This window comes from Magnolia sinica, chromosome 11, assembly GCF_029962835.1.
Source record: "Magnolia sinica isolate HGM2019 chromosome 11, MsV1, whole genome shotgun sequence".
NCBI classification, from domain to species: domain Eukaryota; kingdom Viridiplantae; phylum Streptophyta; class Magnoliopsida; order Magnoliales; family Magnoliaceae; genus Magnolia; species Magnolia sinica.
The window spans coordinates 46,849,720-46,873,788 of NC_080583.1; the positions used below are offsets into that span (position 1 = coordinate 46,849,720).

The window sequence follows — 24,069 nt, forward strand, 5'->3', positions numbered from 1 at the left end:
TTGCTGCGCTAATTTCTTTTTATTTGTTTTATTTGTCCTTCTTATTTATTAAACTTGAATATTTTTGTTTTGTGGTTTGTAGGAGCTTCGGGGGTATATGTTGAAGCATGGAGGCCGCTTTGAGAATTACTTCTCGAGGCATCGTGTGACTCATATCATTTGTAGCAATCTTCCGGACAGTAAACTTAGGAACCTGAGGTTTCTTTTCATTTCTTGTCTGTAAATCATTTTTGGGGAAGCAATGTACCAAATTGTGGCCTACCTGGTCTCTGCTACACACAAGGCCCACCCTAGTAATAGGAATTTGTTCATCCAGTGGGTCCCGCATGGATGGGCTGTGGAGTTTGCTAACTGGACTGTCTGATCAATGGATTTCTACATGTTTCAATAGTCATTCCTAAGCCCACCATCTGATTGGTGTGGCTTTTGCACCTGTGCTCATCCACAATGGCATCAATTGGATGAATGGTTCTAATCAGTGAAGGAGGGCCTGTTTGCAGGTGTACTTCTTCATGTCTTTCCAGTCTGTTTGAGGCCACCAATTGTGCAGTTTAGGATCTCCTATTTGACATGATTGTTTGCATGTGGCTCATAGTGATGGGCAACCCGATGAACGGTTTAGCCACTGAGAGTGGGCACCTTTATGATGTAGATTTCTTCATGTTTTAGCAGTTCATTTGCTGGCCACCAATCAGATGGTTAAGATCACGCAGTTTGTATTATTTTGCACCATGGCTCGTCGATAGTGGGGCCTAGTAGGTAAATTGTTCTGATCAACAAAGGTGAGCCTGATTATGGTATAAATTGGCATGGTTCACAATCTGGAATTCCTGCTGCTCATCTGACACAATTCTTGCTTTTAGCATTTGATTTCTTTTTCATTTTTTATATTTTGGTTGCATCTTGATGCAGGGCGTTTAGTGGCGGGCTCCCAGTCGTTAAGCCCACATGGGTGTTGGACTCTGTAGCTGCCAATAGAATTTTGAATTGTACGTTTTTGGTCCATCTCAATACACATTTTTGTGTGTATGAACTTGATACGGTGAAGATTCATAGGCTAATAAAAAAGAGGAAAAAGAGAGTACCTACAAAATACCGCTAGGAATTTTATTCCAGGACTGAAAATTGCATAAAAGCAATCATAATCCAATCATCAAGTGTTATCTTTCTTCTTCTTCATAACATCATATTGTAAGTAAGACCAAACGAAACCTTAACCTATATTTCTAATCTCAACTTTGGATTCTACTATAGCTGCTAACTTTTGATCCTCGTTGCTAGTAAATTTTAATACCCCCCTTGCAACTATTTTCTGAATAGTTTTTAGGCTTGATTTTGAGATCCAAAAAGGTAAAATCTTGAAAGATGCAACAAAATGTAGTTCTTGTAGAGACCTTTGAAACAAGTTGAAGATCACTAAAAATGGATATGGGTTCATAAGGTTATGCCCATTGGAAGTTTCACTAAGGGGGCGTTTGGCGCATGGTATTAGATGGGATTAGGTGGGATGGAATTGCATTTGGTCCCGTGCCAATTCCACTCAATGTTTGGGAAGACTGGAAAAGCTTGGAATTAGATTAGATGGAATTGCATTGGGTCTCGTGCCAATTCTGAAAGTGCCCTGGTTTGTCAATTAGCGTGAGTGTTGAGTTTGCTAGACAAAGAAGCTCCATAGGAAGATCAATCAACCGTCTGCCTCAATTAGATGTGGGCCCAAACTCACCACAGGTAAATCTAAGCCTCACATCCTATGTCCCAAAACACCAGGTAATTAAAACTCTTAAAACTGATTAGAATATCATAGAGTTTGTGGGTTAGAAAACTTTTTCAAAATTTCAGAAAATCTCTAAGTTTTCTACCTCCGTCGATTTATCGATAGTCTGATCGATATAATCGATAAGTGCTATCAATGTCCTCGAAGCTCACTCGATAATATTGAATGAGGACATTAGTTGTCCAGCAACCGCATATACTTCTGGATGAAATTATCGATGTGTCGATAGCTGTATCGATATCATTGAAATTTGAATCTCGAGTCTATCGAAGGTGACTCGATAAAATCGACAACAGAGATTTTGTGTCCCTGTTTTTTTATGGAAAATCATAAAGACCTTCGATATATCGAAGTACCCCTCGATATCCTCGGAATTCAACTATCGATGATATCGGAAGGCCTTCGATGATATCAGTCTTGGACACTGTTTACCAGCAATATTTTCAAGTGGTTTTTATCTTGGATCAGGGGTCACTCGATAGAATCAATATTCAAATATCGATGATATCGAGGCCGAGTCGATGACATTGAGAATGGACATAAACTATCCAACAAGCTTAACTGGAAAATCCTTTGGATTTATCGATGCATCGACACGACTATCGATATCATCGACATTCAAATTCCGATGATATCGAGTGTGCCTCGATCATTCTTTTAACATGAAATATTTCAAAAGCAAGTCTCTCTCATTTTCAAATGTCGAGGAATCGATTCTCGTATCGATGAAATCGGAGTTCGAAATCTGATAAAATCGACGCGTGTTTTGATTTCCTCGACTAGCTGGCAAAATGTTTCAAAAGCGTATGACATTTGAGTTTGTGTCATCGAGCGGCCAGTCGATGCAATCGAGAGTATACGCTCGATGATATCGACCCTGCTCAATGATATCGAACTCTGTCATAAATGTGACCGTTTTATATCCGTTGGAACCTTTTGCCTATATATAGAGAACTTGTCTTCAGTTGCTGGTAGAGAGAAAATAGAGAGTGCTTTAGTGTGTTTAACCCTAGATCATATACCCTAAGCCTTCTCTCTCATGGAAGTTCATCCTCCAATCCACCCTCATCATTGACACTCAATAGAGTGGATTGGGGAATGAACTTCCGCATTCAAGGATCCTCCAGCTACCATCTTAAATGGCAAATTATTGAGCTGGGATGCCTTGAATGCATAAATGATTGGAATCACTCTATTTCCCGTATAGGAAAACCTTCAATAGAGTATGATTCCATTACAACCTTGACCCAACCCTTATCATGCATTGGTACATCTTCTGAGTTGCGGTTCTAGGAAGCAGAAGATTCTTCGTCAACAAAGGAGAAAAATCTTCAACAACGCGCTGAATGAGGCTCATCTACTTATCTATAAGTCAATAGAGTCCAGAGGACCCTTATGATCATTCCTTTATAGGATTGGGTCTAAGGTGTTTCTCACCCCTTGCAAGTCCTCTAGGAGGCCTCCGGCAGGAGTGTACGTAGTGGGTGCTTTGTGTTGACCCTTGCTCTGTGGAGAGCATAAACAGTTAGGGCCTTGTAGGAAGTCCTTGGCCAGTGTGCCTAAAAGTGGGTGCTTTGTGTTGACCCTTGCTCGTGAGAGCATAAACAAGTGAGGTTCCTTGAGTGGATCCTTGGTCAGTGTGCCTAAAATCGGGTGCTATGTGTCGACCCTTGTTCATGGGAGCATAAACTGTCAGTCTAGGTGTAGGTTGTACTAGTTAAAGGTGAACTTGATTTAAAACCTTGGGTTTGAGGTGAACCGTGTAAAACCCCCTTAGTGAAATCTGGTACACTCAAGGGTTGAGTGCGGTTGCCAGGAGTGGAGTAGGCAAGTAGTCGAACCACTATAAAAATGACTGTGTTTGAGATTGCTATTGTCTTACATTTGCTTATGTGATTTCCTTAAATACCTTCATATTTGACTATTTGAGATCACACCTCACACACACACACAATCATATCTATCATAAACTAATTTGCATATTATTCATCTCTCAAATAGTTTGTGATTGGATCCTCTACCGGGCTTGGAAGCCAGTAGAGTTACTCTTGAGTAATCCTAATGTATGCTTGTTGTTAGGATTAGAGTGATAGGATTTTAAATTATTGTAAAATTTTATAAAAGTCCTATTCACCCCCCTTTAGGACATATTGGCATATTCCTACTTCAACTAAGGCAGTCATTACCGCAATTTCAAATTCCACTCAATATTAGCAAGTTGTGTAGGTCCCACCATGATGTGTGGGCTATATCCACACCGTCCACCCATTTTTCGAGATCATTTTAGAGCATGGGCCAAAAAATCAGGTAGATCTAAAGCTCAAGTGGACCCCACCATAGAAAGCAATGGGGATTGAATACCTACTGTTGAAAAACTTCTTTGGGGCCACATAAGTTTTGGATCTGCCTCATTTTTAGGCCCATGCCATAAAATGAGGTTACAAAATAGTTGAACGGTTTGGATATAACACGTGTTATTCTCAATAGTTTCAAATGACGGTGGGTATATCCATTCAATCTACTACCGTATTACAAACATAGCATGGAATTAAGCTTATCCCATGGTAACAGGGGACAATCCCTGCCATATGTAATAATTATATTTTTTGAATCCCCTCCCACCTAATCCTTCTCAATACCATGCACCAAACACCACCTAAGGGGGTTGAAGATTTGGGCTTACCATAGACTGTAGCGTCAGGATGTCAGTTGGCTCTTGATTATTTGATTTTTGGTCTTTGGGCACTATAGTGTTCTCTTGGAAGGTGTATAGTCTCTAACACTATAACACAATAATGTCTCTAACATTGTAACACACTAGAACCATGCATTCTTAGTTTTATCTAGTCTTCTAGTACCTTGATATCTAGAGTTCTCTCTTGGCAAAAACTCGTGGGGAAGGTGAGATATGGCAAATTGGATTATCGGTTTGGCACTATGGATACTTCCATCAAATCTCATCTTGAACTAGTTACATCTGCCCATCTCTTTCTACTCCATCTGTAGTTGAGTACATTCAACGTTTACCTTAGTGCCGTGGCCTGGAATACATGTCTCCAACTTGTTGTCAGTTGACTTGAATTGTCCTGAACATGATGTACAACATCTGCTTTCGATATCACCCATGGCTCCTCTCATCACTTCTCGCCATCACAGACTTAAAACCCAAATCTTCCTTGCATCAGGATGGAGTTAGATGAAGGTAGAGGTGAAGTCTCCTACATCATTTTGGGGGCAAGGGGCTTTGACATGACTCATTTATCATATGAAAAGATTGGTGGTGGTTGGACTTCTATGAGAATAAACCTTTTAAATTTTAGGAATCATTCGTAGTTGCACATTGACAGTGGAATGCCATGCTTAGAATGTCACGCCCCGAAATTCGGTGCTTTAGTTGGCCAGGCCCGACTCTGGATCTCAGGACATGACCTATATTGTAAACAATCACAACCACAATTTTCATGCAATTCACATAACACAAACTCAATTTCTGTAAATCCGATATAAGTTGAATTGCAATGCACTGGTCTTTTTTTGGGAGTTTTCACTATACACATTTTTTTATATATACATAGAATAGAACTAAAAGAGGAAATACAACTAGAGATTCGGCTAAACAGATGCCTAGATCTTCGCTCCGCTTCACTCCTTGACTAAATTCTGCACCTTGCAAAGCTGTTTAAGTGGGGGTGAGTGTAACATGTCCATGGGATCATGTCATACCCAAAATTTGAAATTTCCAAGTTCATAGATAAATGAAGATACATAAGTCCAACAATTTACATTAATAGGTAGAAAGCAAACATATGCAATGAGACATCAAATCGCATAGATACATTGATATTTATAATTACACGGAAATGACGAATCAAACCAACAATAATTTCTTTTATGATTCTTTTTGGAGTAATCCACGGTAGACTAGCCATGTGTGCTAATCCTTTTAGGGGATGACCCAAGGCAAAGCACATGCGTTGATCATTTCAAGGAATGAATCTCAACAGAGCACCGATGTTGATCTTTTTAGGGGATAACCTAGGGTAGAGCACCCGTAATAACCGTTTAGGGGATAACCCAGGGTAGAACACCCGTAATAACCTTTTAGGGTATAACCCAGGGCAGAGCACCCGTATGTTGTAATCTTTTAGGGAATTACCCAGGGCAGATCACCCGTGTTGATCCTTTTGTGAATGATCTTGGGCAAAGCACCCGTGCAGTAATGATCCTTTCAGGAATGACCTTGGGTAGGGCACCTGTGCTTTTAGTCATAATTCGTATCCCAATACAATATGTTAAAGTAATAATGCAATCCAATGGTCACATTAATACATCATGGATTCTTTATAAATAAAATGTACAAGCAATATTTAATTCACATTTTAATTCCAAATACTACAAATCACAAGCGCAAGAATGTAATGTTTAAAATAAGCATTAACATGACAAGCATTAACTAAAAGATAGGCATTACATTCATTATATGTAAAAAATATAAATTAAACATGTCATGTATGCATAAACATGGAATTGGCAAATTATGTGAAGATCACCCACTTGATTCAGAGCATGGAAGCAGACTCTATGCCACTAAAGCTCGCACCCGGCACACTCGCTCGGTTAGTACAATATGCATGCCGAACCACTGCCCTCAAAACACGATCACATTAATGATCTTTGGCCTACTCTCATGTTAGTACCCACTTCACATCCTATTTATAGTAACCACTTCTGCCTACTTCACTCTTCACACGTGTGCACGTGTGAAGCAAGTGTGGCATCGCAAACTCCTTGCTGAAAGAAAATCTTCAATATAGATGCTTGATACTCCAGATGTTGGACAATTATATGAGCACCGAATTTTGAGTTGATGGTCCAGCTGATGGGCGGTCTTGATTGCTGGGTTTCCAACTAGTTTTTGAACGACTGAGATAGTTTCCTAAACAGACAATTGAGGTTTACACTAGGTTGGGCTGGATGGGTTGGATTGGGTAACCAAACGTGAAGGAGCTGGACTTTCTCTCTCTCTTTAGACATTACAAGGTCTTTCTTCTTCCTTTTTTCTTCTTTTCTTCTCTCTTCCTTCCTTACTATGTCCAATGGATGGCACTAGAGTAAGCAAATTGCAGCTCTACTTGGTGAGTCAAATCAACTCGCTCTCCCTCGATCTCTTTTGCCCTTTCTCACTCAGTCTCGCTCGTTTTCTTTTTCCCGAATCCTTTCTCATTTTCTCTAATGTTTCTGTGATCTTTTCCTTACGTCGAAAGAGTTCAAATTATGTTTAGAATCACATTCATAACAAGGGATAACGTTGAGTTTGTGCATGGAACAAGTTACGTTTCAGTGTTGGTTTGTTGGGTTGCTAATTGACATGTTGGATTTGAATCTAGATTGATTGGTGACTACTCAAGGATTAGGCGGCCCTCAAGCGAGTGGATTGGATTCAAAATCGAAGGTTGTATAGGATTCTATGGTGGTGGGTTTTCGATGAAGAAGGAAGCTGTCTCTAATGGAAGATTTGTACCCGTGGAGTGTTTCTTCAAACATATGCTAACGAACAATCCTGATTGATTTATGGAGGCTTGTAGAAGCTTCAAATCCTAGGTTTACACCTGTTAGATCGGTGGGTCTCGACTTTGCACGATTATGCAAGTTGTCGCAGCAACCCGACGAAGACGGAGTCGGATGCCGATTTTGGTTGTTCTGCATTATGGTTCTTGGGTTCTTGTATTGTGACCAGTGTTTGAATTATCTATGATATTATCGAAATATCTCTGATATTATCTTTATCTCCAACTCAGGGATACCAATAACATTGGTAGCGATATTGATAACGTTGGTAGTATAAAAAATTCTAGGTATTAGCAATGTATCGCTAAATATCACCAACATATCAATATCACTAATGTAATCACCAGTATTTTCAATTATGTAAATTCTAGGTGTCACTTGTATTACCAATGCATCGATATCGTCAATGTATCACCAATGTTTTTGACTATGTAAATTCTAAGTAATGCTTGTATCATAAGTGTATTGACGATATTTCAATAATATCGCCAACGAATTGATATCATTAAAATTTCGTTTATTAGAAGACTTATTATTTCAAATTTTTTTTTTTTCATGGGCACATGGTAGTATGTAGTGTTCAATTTTTCATCGATAATATTAATAATATCTCGATATTATCGATATCATAACATGCGCAATATTGAGACCATAATCTTCCGTTTCCTTTCCAATTGTTGATGATTTTTTTGGTGAAATATCATGTGTTGTTGATATTTTGCAATATCGATGGATGTTTGGATGGAAAGTTAGATGGTTAAATAGGCCAGATGGGATGGTTGGACTGATTTCTTACAATAACATATGCTTTTAAGGCCCCATTAAATGGAAACTTGTTATGTATGCATTCTTTTTACAATTTTTTTATTCCTAAATATGTACATTTTAACATCTCTTGAAGTTTCGCTAAAATTCCACCGTTTTTCCCATGTTTCTCCGCATTTCCAGTTATCAGCGATATCGAAATTGTTTCCATATCCCTGGCCAGCGAAACTTGTAGCGATACCGATACTTCGAACACTGATTGTAACTAGGATTCGGAAGTTGTTCGGGATCGTATGAATGGTTTGGATTGAATCTAATCTCCTAGTTTCTAGAAGTTTTGTTTGTGATGGCACAAAGAGGAGACGAGAGGTAATGTAGGGATTGTTGCTATTGAATGCAGATCCAAGTGAGGGTGTATTGAATGGCTATGATTGGCCTAATAAATGGTGCAGATCTGTTGTTGATGCTTCACAAGGATTGCGGGAGGAGTTGCTTCTTCAAACAGAGGAATTAGGAAGAGATTTCCCTTTGAACGCAACCACAATGCTTTGGAAGTTTTGGGTTTCCGATCTCCAGATGAGGCTTGGTGAGGTCCACTGGTGATAGTTGAGAGAAATCTACTTCGTCTATCTGTTTTGTTAAATCAAGTTAGGCTAGGAGCTTGAAAATGAAGTAAATAAGGAACTCAGGTGGGCTGCATGACAAGAAACAGTGAGGTTTGAACTTTGGCCATTGGAAGCTTCTGGGTAGATGATAAATGGTCCGGATCACTCAAGAGAATGATGCTAGGTGAGGTTTCATAAATCTAGGGGATGAATGGTTGGGTCTGCACGGAATTAAAGGTACGGTTGGTGCTGGTTGATTGGGACACTGTTGCTGGCCATTAATGATAGAAGAATCCATTAATGATAGAAGAATTGAAATTTGGATGGTTTATATTTGGTTGATAGATATTGGTTGAACAACTTTGAATGAAGGGCTGACAGATGACTGGACTTTATGAATGGATGGCTGGCGCTAGTGAAGGACGGTCCAGATTGACGTATATCTAGGTATGTGGTAAAGGATGAACGATCATATGTGAAAGCCATTCATCACACGTCTCTAGTTTCCATACCAAAGCTAGACTCTCATGTCCGCAAGTTTCTTTACACACACACACACACACACACACACATAAAATCACGCATAACATGTCTCTCTAGAGACTTACATCCTATTGCACATCATAAAATAAAACATATGTAGATTTTATTTGCACTGTCCATTTGGTGCCAAACTTTACCACCGCTTGCCATTTTTCGCGCTCTATCCCTAGACTAAATTTGGACCTTAATCTCTCAAGGGTGCTTGAGATGCGTTTTAATGGACTATGTGACTTTGTGGTCCAAAACAATGCATGTACAAGTCCAATGGAAATGTCAGCCGCTAGTTTTGACGTATACCTTATGAGCTTCAAAATGGTCAGTTTACTTCGAGGTTTGGGTGGCCCGATTGACGGATACAAATATGATGGACGATCAGATGATAGGTTAAAATCAAAGTAATTGGATAGTTATGACCTTAATAATGTATACAGATCATTGTAAAGTCGGTTTCGTAAATGGATATGTACAAAGTGAGTTTTTGAAGTGATCCATGGGTAGGCCTGTACACCGTTAGATCCTTAGGTACCTTATACACATGAGTGAGGTCTTTAGATCATGATTTCAATGGTAGTTTAAGCATATACCTAGGTGATAAGCAATATGAAGGGGTTAGATCCATGAACAGATGCATGCATGGGTGGATATGAAGATCTCGTAACTGGTTTACTAAGATCGGTGGTCCAAAAATGAAATGGACGATCGGATATCTTAATCTAGAATATAAGTAGTTGTTTGGATGATTGGTTTGAAAAGCGATCATGTATACGAAGATGTATGGGGGCTTAGAGTTTAATATAGTCTGTATGTGGGTCTAAGGGTGTGGATGTGTGCATGAGTCTTAAGTGTTATTTTTCTAAAGGTACGTATTTAAAATCGGATGCAAACTAGGATAAGCACTCGTGTACCTACACGAGCGCAAATTTTTTTACGGTATTACATAGAGTACACCTGCAACCAAGAAAATCGAATGAGTTGTGGATTGGATTGCTATTTGAACGCAGTGGTTTGGTAGAGGATTTCATGGGCTTTTCTATGACACCTTCCAACGGTGTTGGAAGAAGAAAAGTAGAAATTGTCAACAAGCTTTTGAGCTGAAATTTGTAACTCCTCTTGAGGCCTGTACAAGATAAGCTGCTCATATTTGTTATTAATAACTGTTTATTAATTGTGGTGTGTGTTACACATTTTAATATATTAGTCGTTGCGATTTTATTTAGGACTATTTATGTCACACTTGAATTCCTACGAAACACAAATGCATTAACATAATCAGTTATTTGGCCTCTCAGTTACTCAAGAGTCACCAATGCTTTCAGAACTGGAGGATGGCCATCAATGTTGAACTTGTCCTCTTGAATTTATTTTACTGCCAGGTGGCTGATGACATCTTTCTGTTTCCAGGGGTTCCTTACCAACCAGAACAGCTTTTGAATGAAACACGCAAGCAGCAAAAATTGTCTGCCTTCTTTGCTCTAAAAGCCAACTCGAGCTCCAAGGATGCTGAAATTACTCTGAAGGATGCTGAAACTACTCTGAACTTTCAAGTAAAACTTGAAACAGAAAGTTCGTTGTCAAAGGGCAATGCAGTTAATGATGCATTGTTACCTGAAGTGGGTGACTCAATAGAATCTAAAAGCAGGAGTGCTGAAGAATCTGCCTGTGCTGGTCCTCCTGGGCATCAAACTCCTTGTGAGGTGAGAATTGCAGAATCAGGTTCCAGTGATCTAGAAGATGAGCACAGTGTTAGAGAGGCATTTCATTCCAGTCCAGATAGGCCTTCTGCTACAGTTGACAGCTCCTGTTTAAATGATAAAAATATGAAAGAGCGATTGGATTCAAGAGTTCTAGGACGTTCTAATCAGCAACATTCAACTCTTGGTGATCCTAATTTTGTTGAAAACTATTTCAAGGTAAATGAGCAGTTTTTTTCTGGGTAATTCTTCAAATGTTTTCTCCAAAATCTACCGTCCTAACCTATCTTTAAAATGGAGATATAAATGCATTATTGCTGTTATATGATTTTTTTTTTCCCATTTATTTGAAATCAATGCATTTTCTTTTAAGGCACTTCTGAGTTTCTTGACTTTCTATGATTGGTGGTTACTACAGCAGTTTATCCTTTAAATCCTGGGCATACATATGAGTTGAATTTGTGTTCATTAAAAAAGAAGGAAAATTCAAAAAACCTTAGCTGCCAGCCACCCCCCCCCCCCCCCTCCAAAACGGATAGTGAGCACAAAGCTGTAACACTTAAGGCCTTTAGATTAGCATAGATTGGGTGCTTTTGGGGGTGTGAAAGTGCATTGTGTTTCGAGCAGCATATTCTGAAGACTTTTGATTTGGGAATGTAGTGACTCAACTTCCGATGGAAAACCTCATGTTCCTAAGGTAGGGAGACAAAATTAATATTATGTATATTTGCATCAATTGATAGACATTTGTGCCTTATCTTGGATTGATGATGCTTTCAAGACTTTAACCATTCTAAGTCACATAGACATCCTACTTATGACACACTAATTCGATAAAGTCTCATGACAACAAATTGCTTGGTGTTCTCAAGGAAGACATAATCATTAGTAATGTGAGGAGCTGCTTGATTATCAAAATGGAGTTTCAAAGGAATGTCATGATGGAGACCAATCTCTGGAAACATTGTTTGGAGCGAGATGAGTTCACAAGCAGAATGTACCATAGCTTGATATTTTTCTTGCGTTAGATCATGCCATAACAAGCTGTTTCTTACTTTTATAGGTGACCAAATTATAGCTTGTGGTAGAATGACGTTTGGTAGGAGATCCAATTGAATACGCATTAGAAAAATCCCATTTATGAAGATGGCAGTGAGATTAATACAATAATGGTACATCTTGTCCATAGATCATTCATATGTATTTTAAAGGATGCAATAATGGAACTTTTACTTTGATTTCATGAGCTGGATGTAAAAATCCCATATTCAGGGTATAATATCTTTTATGTGACATAGAATCTATTAAAATAGTTGTTAAGTTTCCTGTTTTTAGTAGATGTCCATCCGGCATCAATATTTTAGTGATTTTATTATCTCATTGATTAGTCTAAAAATGGCGAACTTTATATGTATGATCTCTTTGGATCTTATTTACTCTGTCCTATGTAAAGGCATCGAAGGCCATATGTATGTATGTGAGTCGATGAATATAGATTGGAATAAAAAGAACTATGAGTTTAGAGAACTAAGTTTGATTGTTGAACTTGAAACATTTCCATGGAAAACAACACCAAAACTAAACAATAGAATTACTATTGGATTCCCTTGCTTTCCAGTTCCATAGTTGCTGTTTATTGTTGGGGTTGACCAATCTATGAGGTGCCCACTCCTATTACCCAAATGGCACACATTTCTATCCCGAGTAAATTATACACATACATAACAACAACACAATACAAGAAACCCAGCTACAACTACAATCAAATATACCCATCCACCACCATAAAAGAAGCCATCCACCATAAAATATACACACTCACCTGAAACAGTAAACCCATCCCCCATAAAAGAATCTCATCCACCATATAAACCCATCGACCAGAGAAAAAATCTGATCCACCATATAAACCCATCCACCATGTTAGTAAACTCATCCATGTAGCCATTTTTTTCCATTCCCCATCATACCATCTATCCACCCAAAAGAAGCCATGTTATAAATTATTCCGTCACATCAATGTTTTCCATATCGACCGATATATCCCATGATATCTCTTGTATCCTACTTCTGCGATACGAAATGCATAGCGGCACAGGTAGTGCCGATATATCCCACATGCTCGATCTATTGAGCATTTTCGATTTTTGATCCTTTTTTTTTTGTTGTTAATCATAATAAATTAGTGTCAAATGGTTACAAAGTTATGATTCTTCATGTTTAATATGAAAATTATGGATTTGGAGCGCTTTGATTTCGAGATTTGGGGGAGATAGGACGGGTTGCTGAAAATTGGCAAAAATCGGAATGTTTCAATTTCTCGTAAATCGGTGGCAATCTGTGGCCAAACACAAAATCAAACATGTATTTAACTTGATCTGGAGATTCTTGGTAATTTGGAGATTTTTCAAAGAAAGTTATTTTTAATTAAAAATGTTATTATTATTATTTATTTTTTTGGAAATTCCACTTTAATCAGTGGTCAATTGGCCCCCATTTCAAAGTATTCAAGAGTGTTTGATAAAATCATTATCACATACACTCTAATTTTAGGATTTGGGGGAAGATGAGCTGATTTGTGAAAAATTGGGGATAATTAAAATTTTTTCCAAAATTTCTCAAATCGAGGATGGTTACCAACGTTATGTCAGAGAGTATCTTCACTAGTATCATTTTACTATGACCTGAGCATAATATTGTTGATTTTTGGAGTAATAGTACTATGCCCATCCTTGTCGATATGAAGATGATGATTTTGAGCCACTGCATAACTCTATCTGGGCTTGAGCCACAACCAAACACATTATTCACATGTATAATTTTATTTTTCTACTTTTTTTTTTTTCTTTCTTTTGAATGTATTGCTCGTGTTTCTACACGTCTTCTCACATTTATAAATTATATGAATAGATTGAATATACTTCCATCAGTTTAATCAAACGGTGCATAGATAAGGACCCCATACAAAGGAAACCTATTATGTGCACTTATTTTTTGTGATGTTTTGATTTCTGAGCGTGTATTGATTTCTTTTTTAACAATTCCTAAAGTTTTATTGAAAAATTCGACCAATTTCCAATGTTTTCCCATGTTTCCTAACAACAAATCACAATTATACATTATATGAAACGTGATGCAAGTAATATATCCCATGCGAATGTGATAACTGATATGTCTCTGTCTCCCAAGGGTGCGATACATTATGCTATAACGATATGGAAAACATTGCATTGCATGATAACCAAAAGATATAAAACAGTTCACAAAATTAATAACAAATAACAAAAGAAATGGGATGAATAAAAAAATATAAAGATAAGGATGGAATATGCTAACTTTACCTTGGATTGGGGTTTATGCAAATTATGGTATTGGATGAGAGGAGTCCTTAGTCTAAACATGTTGGTGAAAACAAAACTTGATTTGCATGAGTCATTGTGTGCGCGTGCGTGCATAGGTGTGTGTGTGTGTGGGAGCATGCATACATGTGTGGGAGGGCACTTTTGTCACAAAAAGAAAAAAAGAAAACAAAAAGGAAAGAATGAAAAAAATGCTAGTTGTATGCATTTATGATGTGTTTTTTGTGTGTGTGAGCTTAAAAGGTACAAAACTGCATTATATGAGAGTGTTACATATGTGTGGGAGGGCACTTTTTTCACCAAAAAATAAAATAAAATGGAAAAATAGAAAAAAAATGAAAAGCTTGCTAATTGTACAAGTTTGAGACGTGCTGTTTGATCTCATTGTTGAGTGATACAATCCATATGGATTGTACAAATGGTACGGTTCTATGATCCAAAAACTATAATATGATTTAATAAAATATGATCTTATTGATGATTTAGATTGTATGGTGTACGATTTGACTCAAATCATATGAACCAATGATGAACTATAGGATTTAAACAACCTTGATGGTGACCGTTATTGACGAGGGATACTACAAAAATCTCCAAACTTAAAAGATTCTAACCCTTTAACGAGTGACCTACAACTAAGAAAAGAAAATATAGCAACAGTCCCAAGCGAGAGGCCAAAGATTGGATCACTAGGATCATCAAATTTAGAATATTTAGCGATCAACACCATCGATTGTGGGACCCATCAATTTTATGGTTCAAATCACATATGGGGGTCCATATTTGTACTAAAATCAGTGTTTTCAGTATCTTGTGATATCACTGATATATCCCACAATATATTGGTTATCTCAGCTGGGCATTATGAAACCCAACTTTAATATCCATTTTTATTTGGTATCGTCCAATATATCGCATGGTATCGTGATATATCGTGGATATCACGATATCTTGTGATATATCCACACTCCCTGTTTATAAATTCTTAATGTATCATGCGATATATCAATATCGAGTGTGATATCAAAAGGAATAAAAGGAAATTGGCACTGTTTTGTCTAGAAAATCCTAAAAAATTCAGGAAAAATCATTTTTTTTCAAAAAAATAAAAATAAAAAATTCTTCCTAATACATTGTAAGGTGATTTCGACCAGTCCATTGTAGTTTGTTGGAAGAAAATCTTCGAAATTTCTCCAAAATTGTGATCGGAAGCTTTTTGGGGCCAGATTCTAAAAGTGTATAATTGTTAGTTTTCATTCAATTTTCTTGTTTTTATATGTTATAAATACTGTCAAATGGTAAGAAATCAATCATTCTTCATATTTTGCATAAAAAAAATATGGATTTTGGAGCTTCGGTTTTAAGATTTGGGGGAGATGGTCCGAGTTGCGGATAATTGGGGAAAAATCAAAATTTCTCCAATTCTTCCAAATTGATTGCAATCTTAGTGTCCAAACACAATTAAATATGTATATAACCTGATCAACACATTCTTGGCAATTTGGAGATTTTTTTGAAAAAATAATTTTTAATTAAAAAATAATAAAAATGTTAAAAAATATATTTTTGAAATCCACAAGTATATTTCTAGTCTTCTACTTCTTTTTCTTTTGAATGTAATTCTTGTGTTTCCATAGATGTGTTTTTGTATTTATAAATTTTATGAATTGACTTTGAAAATAGTTGCATTTATAATTTTTTTTTACACTTCTAAGTGTGCATTGGTTTCTTTTATTTTTTTAACAATGCATGAAGTTTCATTGAAAAATTCGACCAATTTCCCAATGTTTTCCCATGTTTCCTAGTGACAGTGATAAATTACGCGATACAACTTATATATCTCGTGCGATGACTAATTTGTATTCGTATCTTAAGGGTGCGATACATTACAAGATAACGATATGGAAAACACTGACCAAAATGACACATCAAGACGTGCATCATTACCTTATAATTTCTTTTAGTGAATTGGGTTGGATGTCCAAAAGCCTGGTTTGTGGGGCTTTTGGTCAAATGCTATGAAGGAATTTGGCTCCCTCAGCTAAATGAAAGTGGATGTGCTGTTGGGAAGTGGGAACCTAATGTGCTTTGGGGAGTACAATATAGGTTAAAATATGCTGAATGGGATGGTGGTTGGAAGCTAGGAGTGTAGGAAGGAAGAGTTTATTGGATGTTTGGCTGGAATAATGTATGCATTTTGGGTATTTTTCTAGGAAGGGGGAACCTTCTAAGTTGGAGAAGGAAGCATGGTAAGATTTTGATAGGACTTATGGCTGGGCTATAAAGTCCTAGCAGTTCAATTTCCTTTTGTTATATAGGGTTGTTAATAGGAAGAATGCCAAAATCAAAGAGTATTACGAGTTCATAAGGGGCAATCTAGTTTGGAATAAATCATTTTGCTGAAACTTAATCGGAGAAGATTGAGAATTTTCTAGCTTATTGATGCTTTTTAAATTATACCTTCATCATTTGAAATAGGGAATGTTACAACCATCTCTTTCTCATCGGATTCACTTATCTTTAGTACTTGGTCGTTTTTCTCTAATACTAGTTGTTTAGGATATGTTGGGAATTCTTGCTTTTGTTATTAAGGGCGTTATAGTCATTATATTATTTATAACTTAAAATAAAACAAAAGAGAGAAGGGGCATCAACCCTAATCTCCATTCTCGCCTTTCTTCCTCTTTTCCTCTCTCCACACACATACTCTCTCTCTCTCTCTCAATCATGTCCACATGGTATCAAAGTGTGATTGATCTGGGCATTGATCTCTTCCTTCATCTTCAACATTTCTTCTCTTTCCTCTCTTCTTTTATTGTTTTGAGGTGAAAATCTAGATTAGTTGGGGGCTGGTCTACTCGAATCACTCTCAACCACAATAGAGTGGGTTGTGTGATCATGTCCCGTGATGTGTGTGAAGCCGACTTTCATATAAATCCATCTTGATCGACAAAATTGGGGCATTGTGTGTCTGCGGCTAGATATGTGATCATATTTGAGGTTGAATGTATCCGTTGAAGTTGTGTATAACAAGGGTTAAAGAATTAGTATACTTGTGGAGGTTTTGAAACAAGAAGTGCCACTAAGTGATCGTGTTCGTTGATACACACCAATTTCTGAAATACGTGTTGGGTAAGTTAAAGTTAAATGTTCTTCTCTTATGTGTTTGATTTCTCTTGCATCTATGAATGTTAAGAATGAAGGCAAGACGAGTCTTTTGTCTCCATTTGAGTCGGTGAACTTTCATATTATACAAACTAAACTCAGTGGAGCATATTACTTAAAATGGGCCACATTAGTAGAGGTATTCCTTATGGGTAGAAGGAAATTAAAATATTTGACTTCCCTCAAACTTGGAAAAGGTTCAATAAAATACAAAGATTATGTGGCGAAGGATGCTCAAATTAAAGCATTGTTATGGAAGAGTATGGAGTCTCACATTAGCGCAAACGTTATATTTTTCACCCGTAAAGGAAGTATGGAAAAATTTGAGAAAAATGTATTCGGGGTGAAAAGAGCTTAACTCGGATCTACGAGTTACTTCAAAATATCTTCGCTCTTCAACAAAGAGATTAAAGCATTGGAGAGTATTTAGCCTTGCGAGGCATGTGTGAAGAACTAAATGTATACCATCCGTTGTCTATTGATCGTGAGATTGAGAGTTTGAGACAACAAATAGAGGAATTCTGTGTTGTTAAGTTCCTCTTTGGTCTTTGTCTTGGGTTTGAGCCTATTTGAGCTCAAATTCTTGGAGGTAACGGGATTCCGTTCATCACCGAGGCATTTGCTCATGCTTAACTTGCCATTGGTATATAGGGTCTGGTCCCCTTTAGATGATGGCACTGATGGTTGTATCTTGAAGCCTATCTCCTCCGTTTTTGAACATAATACTTAAGGTGATATAGTTACTCTATCCAAGGATGAACATGCCAGACTTCTGAAGAATCGTCCCACTTGTGCATCGTCCTCCACAACTCTTGTGCAATAAGGTATAGTTTGTCTTGCATTGTCTGATATTGTTCCCTAGGTCATTGGCTTAGGAGCTTCCGATCACATGACTGGTTAGCACGGTATATTGTCTCAGTTAGTTAAGTTATTGTCCATTTCTTCTGTTATGTTAGCAGATGATATTGCAATCCATGTGTCTGGGTTGGGTACTGTTGCAATCCATGTGTCTGTGTTGTTAAGTTCCTCTTTGGTCTTTGTCTTGAGTTTGAGCCTGTCTGAGCTCAAATTCTTGGAGGTAATGGGGTTCCATTCATCACCAAGGCATTTGATCATGTTTAGCTTGCCATTGGTATATAGGGTCCGGTCCCCCTTTAGATGATGGCACTGAGGGTTGTATCTTGAAGCCCATCTCCTCCGTTTTTGAACATAATGCCTAAGGTGATATTGTTACTCTATCCAAGGATGAACATGCCAGACTTCTAAAGAATTGTCCCACTTGTGCATCGTCCTCCACAACTCTTGTGCAATAAGGTATAGTTTGTCTTGCATTGTCTGATATTGCTCCCTAGGTCATTGGCTCAGGAGCTTCCAATCATATGACTGGTTAGCACGGTATATTGTCTCAGTTAGTTATCTCAGTTATTTAAGTTATCATCCATTTCTTCTATTATGTTAGCAGATGATACTGCAATCCATGTGTCTGGGTTGGGTGCTGCTTGTGCTACCCTGTCACTTTCATTGGCGTCAATAATTGTCATTCGACTCATTCCAAGATTTCCTTTTGAGTTTGTTGTCAGCGAGTAAACTAATCAACTCTTTAGATTCTTCTGTCACATTTCAGGATCGAAAGACGAGGACGATGGTTGGTGGAGGGCTTGTAGTGAATGGACTCTATTATCTCGATAGTGGACTAACCAGAGTTGCATTACGGATAGACCTCTCTCCACATCAATGGCATTTGAAGCTTGGTCACCTCTCTTGAAGTAGTTTGAAGAGTCTAGTTCCATCATTGTCACATGCGTCTAAGTTAGAGTGTGAAGTTTGTGACTTGGGCAAGAACTGTGGTGTTGTTTTCTTCTTGCATGGATAAAAGTTGCTATAAACCTTTTTATCGAGTGCATTTGGATGTTTGGGTCCTAGTTTCATCTTACTAGTTTATTTGCTATCAAGTATTTTGAAATCTTTGTGCATGATTTTTCCTGAATGACATGGTTATATTTGATAAAAGATCGGTCAAAAATGTTTTCTTGTTTTATCATTAACCAATTCTCCCTAATCCACACTAAGTTTTTGATTTGTACTCATGGAAGTTTCGGTGGGCCTGGCTCCTATAAGATATGTCTCATCCAATAAATCCATCACATGTTTTCATTGTAACATACCGATGCCCAACTTAAACCTAACCACCTAAATGCCAAAGAAGTACCGAAGGTGGCCCAAGTCCTTCAGATATAAGTGTTATTGTAAAAGTTACTTCAATTTTTCAACCAACATACACAAGTGCTGTCCTTGTGGATAGGCGACTATTGAGGAGCTGAAGACCTTTCACATGTGATTGGACATATAGAAGACCCCACTTAGGGAAGACACATGTGAAGGAAGATTGGAGAAAGAAGACCGAGCGCCAAAACTTTCCCATACTTATGTTATTTGCACGTTTTTGACTTAGGGGTCTTTTAGTAATTTTATATCTTTATTTGCTTATCCTAGGGGTATTTTAGTAATTTTATGTCTTTATTTGCTTATTTAAGTGGGGTAAAGCCCTAAACTCGAATTTCAACTATTGATTAATGAAAAGCAAACCCTTTGGTTGCCTCCTTCCTCTCTTCTCTCTAATGGTGCTTCTTCTCTCCCCTTGATCTTCTTCTTCTAATTTCTTCTTGTGTCCCTCCAACTTCTTCAAGGTAATAATTTTCTTCCTTTTATTTTTCAGTTTTGGCTAATCCTTCTTCGATCAAAATCTTGAGAACCGATCTAAACCCTAAATCACCAAATTCTCAAATTCCTAATCTGAGAAACTTCTTGGTTCTTCGGACTAGTGATCTTCATTGATCGATTGGGTGTGACCATGCAAGATCAGGAGGTCTCATCCCTCGCCGGATCCAACCTAAGTAGTAATTGAATTCCATAACCCATGGTTGTAGTGATGGCCCGATCCATTGCATGTTTCCTTTATGATTTTCTCAGTTATGATGATTACTGTTAGAATTTTAGATCATTTATTCCTTTTATTTCCGCTGTTTAATTATCTCCATGAGCATGCATCATAATTAGGGCTGTCCTGCGTCAAATTTGGTATCAAAGCCTAGGCTTGCATGGTTTTTGTCTAGATCGAGTTATCAAATTAGGGTTTTGATTTTTAGGTTTAACTTAGGAAAGTTCCAGGTTTAGAAAGTTTTCAATTTTAGAAACTTTCCAATTTTAGAAGGTTCCTAATCTGGAAAATTTCCAGATTTGAGTTGTTTCCTGTTTCAACTTAATTGTGTCAGTTCATAGTAGTTTTGCATTCATCGCATTCATCTTGAAAGTCATAACACCTAGTAGTCTAGTTAGGTAGAGTTTGGTTCAAGTCTTCATTGTATGCCCACGAGAAGAGGTAGAGGTTTCGGACTTCAACCTACCATGAATAACGAGCAGTTATCTGAGCAACTTGCTCAATTGATACAAAAGATAACCGCTCTAGAAGCGGGTCAAAGGCGTGAGTTTGCCCGCCTTGAGAACCAAATTACCACTACCATGACTAAGGTGGAGCAACTAGAGGCGTCTCAAAAGGAAAACCCCGCTGTAGGGGAAGATGCGCACTCCCAAGTGGAAGGAATCATTGAAGAACGCGCTGCCACACGTGGTGGTAGTGAGGATAGAGATCGTGGTAACGGTCGTGGTGTGGTGCGAGAGGCATGAGCCACATGTGGTCATCAAGACCGTTATGATCCAGATGAGCGTGCGATGAAGAGTGTGAGAGTTGAGGCCTCGAGTTTTGATGGACGCTTGGATCCCAAGGCGTTCCTTGACTGGGTTGCTGACATGGACCACTACTTTGAGTGGTATGGCATGTCAGAAAACCGTCAAATGCGGTTTGCTAAGATGAAGCTTGTGGGTCAAGCCAAGCTCTTCTGGACTAACACCGAGCGTAGGATAGAGAGAGTTGGTAGAGCCCCTATCACACATTGGTATGAGATGAAAGAGAAGTTAAAGGAGAAGTACCTTCCTCTCTCATACCGTCAGAAGCTCCTTGACCAATGGCAATCCTTACGCCAAGGGTCAATGCCTGCCGCTGACTACATCGCTAAATTTGAAGAGTATGTGATGCGATGTGATATCCGAGAAGACCCTCTAGTAATGCTCTCGCGTTTCAAGACGGGCCTTTGTGCGGATCTTCAGCGCGAGCTTATTACTCGGCCCTTAACAGACTTAGATGAAGCATATCAAGTCGTGCAGGAGTTAGAGCAATATCTGAAGGCTCCTGTTGTTCGTCGTTTTGAGTCCCGAGACTCCAGTGCTAGATCTAGTTCCCAAGGAACTAGACCTAATATTGGTAGTCAACCTAGGGCACAAGCGACCATTCCGCCTAGGCCTAGGGAGGACAAGGGTAAAGGGGTTCTTGGTGCCGGTCCTAGTAACATGAGCCAAGTGAGGTGCTATGAGTGTGGCAACCTTGGCCACATGTCTAATCAGTGTCTTACGAAGAGCCGTGGGAGAGCCTTAGTTATAGGCGAGCCCCACGAGGGTGGAGATGACCAGGATAATTATGAAGTTGAAGAGTATCACCCTGAAGGAGGACTTACTGATGGAGAAGTGGATGGAGAAGCAACGCTTGCAGTAGTCAGGCGTGTGTTAGCTCAGTCTAAAAGTAGTGCTGAGTGGCGTCGAAGCACTATCTTCTACACTATTGCCAAGTGTGGTGAAAAGAATTGTAAGGTGATAGTGGACAGTGGAAGTTGTCAGAATGTGATTTCCATTAGTACCTTAGATCGCTTAAAACTAAAATCCACACCTCATCCAGACCCATATAAAGTTTCTTGGGTTGACAAGACATCCCTACCTGTCACCCAGCAATGTCTAGTCCCCATCGAGTTTGGGTCATACAAGGAGTCCCTATGGTGTGATGTTTTACTTATGGATGTGGGACATGTTATCCTAGGTAGACCGTGGCTATTCGATAATGATGTCACGATCTTTGGCCGTGCGAATGCGTATACTTTTATGTATAATGGTAAAAAGATCAAACTTAATCCCATGCCACCTGAGAATACACTAGGGAAGAAGAAGGATGAGAAGGCAAGTGAGCCTAGAGAAATGGGGAAATCCAAACCTAAGTCTTTACATATAATCAACGCAAGAGAGTTTGAAAAAGAGGCTAAGGAGGATTCTATGGTGTATGCCCTTGTGGCTAGAGAAATTACACCTGAGGTTCCATTAGAGTTGCCCTGTGAGGTGACCTCGGTCCTGAAGGAATACAGTGATGTATTTCCTGAAGACTTACCGAATGAGTTGCCACCTATGAGGGACATACAGCATGCCATTGATCTTGTCCCAGGGTCTACTATACCGAACCTTCCTCACTACAGGATGAACCCTGCAACGCATGCAGAGTTGAAGAAGCAAGTTGATGAGCTTCTGCAAAAGGGTTTCATCCAAGAGAGTATGAGCCCGTGTGCCGTGCCTGCATTGTTGACGCCAAAGAAAGACGGCACGTAGCGCATGTGTGTGGACAGCCGTGCCATAAACAAAATTACTGTCAAGTATAGGTTCCCTATACCTAGACTTGATGATATGCTTAACATGATGGCCAGGTCCACTATATTCTCTAAGATAGACCTCAAGAGTGGATATCACCAAATTCGTATACGCCCAGGAGATGAGTGGAAGACGGCGTTTAAGACGAAAGATGGGTTGTATGAGTGGTTGGTTATGCCCTTCGGCTTGACTAACGCACCCAGTACTTTCATGCGGGTGATGACACAAACTTTGAGGCCGTTCATGGAAAAATTCCTAGTGGTGTACTTTGACGATATTCTTATTTATAGTACCACTAAGGAATCACACCTTGAACATTTAAAGAAGGTCTGTAGTGTCCTTAGGAAGGAAAAGTTGTACGCTAATCTTAAGAAATGTGCATTCATGTCTAACCAAGTTGTGTTCTTAGGATTTATAGTGTCATCTGAAGGGATGTGCGCAGACCCTGAAAAAGTCAGGGACATAGTTGAGTGGCCAGAACCAAGGAACATTCATGAGGTGCGAAGTTTTCATGGCCTAGCAACTTTTTATCGTCGGTTCATTAGGGGTTTTAGCATGATCATGGCTCCCATTACCGAGTGCATGAAAAAGGGAGAGTTCGTGTGGTCTAAAGCCGTCGTCAAGGCTTTTAAAGAAATTAAGGGCAAGATGGTGGAAGCTCCTGTCATGCGTCTACCTGACTTTTCTACAGTCTTTGTAGTAGCGTGCGATGCGTCTGGTGTCGGTATAGGTGGAGTGTTGAGTCAAGAAGGACACCCAGTGGCCTATTTCAGTGAGAAACTGAATGAGGCAAAACAAAAATACTCTACTTACGACAAAGAATTTTATGCGGTAGTGCAATCCCTGAGACATTGGCGACACTACCTCCTACCGTAAGAAGTCGTTTTGTTTTCTGACCATAAGGCTTTGAGATATTTGCATTTTCAGAAGAAACTTAACCCAAGGCATGCCAAGTGGGTAGCGTTTCTTCAGGAATATTCGTTTGTTTTGAAACACAAGGCTGGGGTTGAAAACAAACCAGCGGATGCCCTTAGTAGGAGAGCGGCGTTGCTCAACTCCTTGAGTGTAGAGGTAGTCGG

General features: G+C 38.7%; 1 protein-coding gene across 15 annotated transcripts in view; it reads left to right on the forward strand.

Moving 5' to 3' along the window:
* Window positions 1-24,069, forward strand: part of LOC131219087 (DNA repair protein REV1) — a 139,594-nt gene that overhangs the window by 983 nt on the left and 114,542 nt on the right. For all 15 annotated transcript variants that reach the window (XR_009157987.1, XR_009157986.1, XM_058214076.1 and 12 more), the window contains exons 3-5: window positions 83-198; window positions 913-989; window positions 10,657-11,165. Coding sequence is in view for 13 of the 15 variants with exons in the window: in XM_058214076.1 (XP_058070059.1) it covers window positions 83-198; window positions 913-989; window positions 10,657-11,165 (702 nt within the window). In the remaining 2 variants the exon portion in view is untranslated. The remainder of the gene's footprint in view (window positions 1-82; window positions 199-912; window positions 990-10,656; window positions 11,166-24,069) is intronic.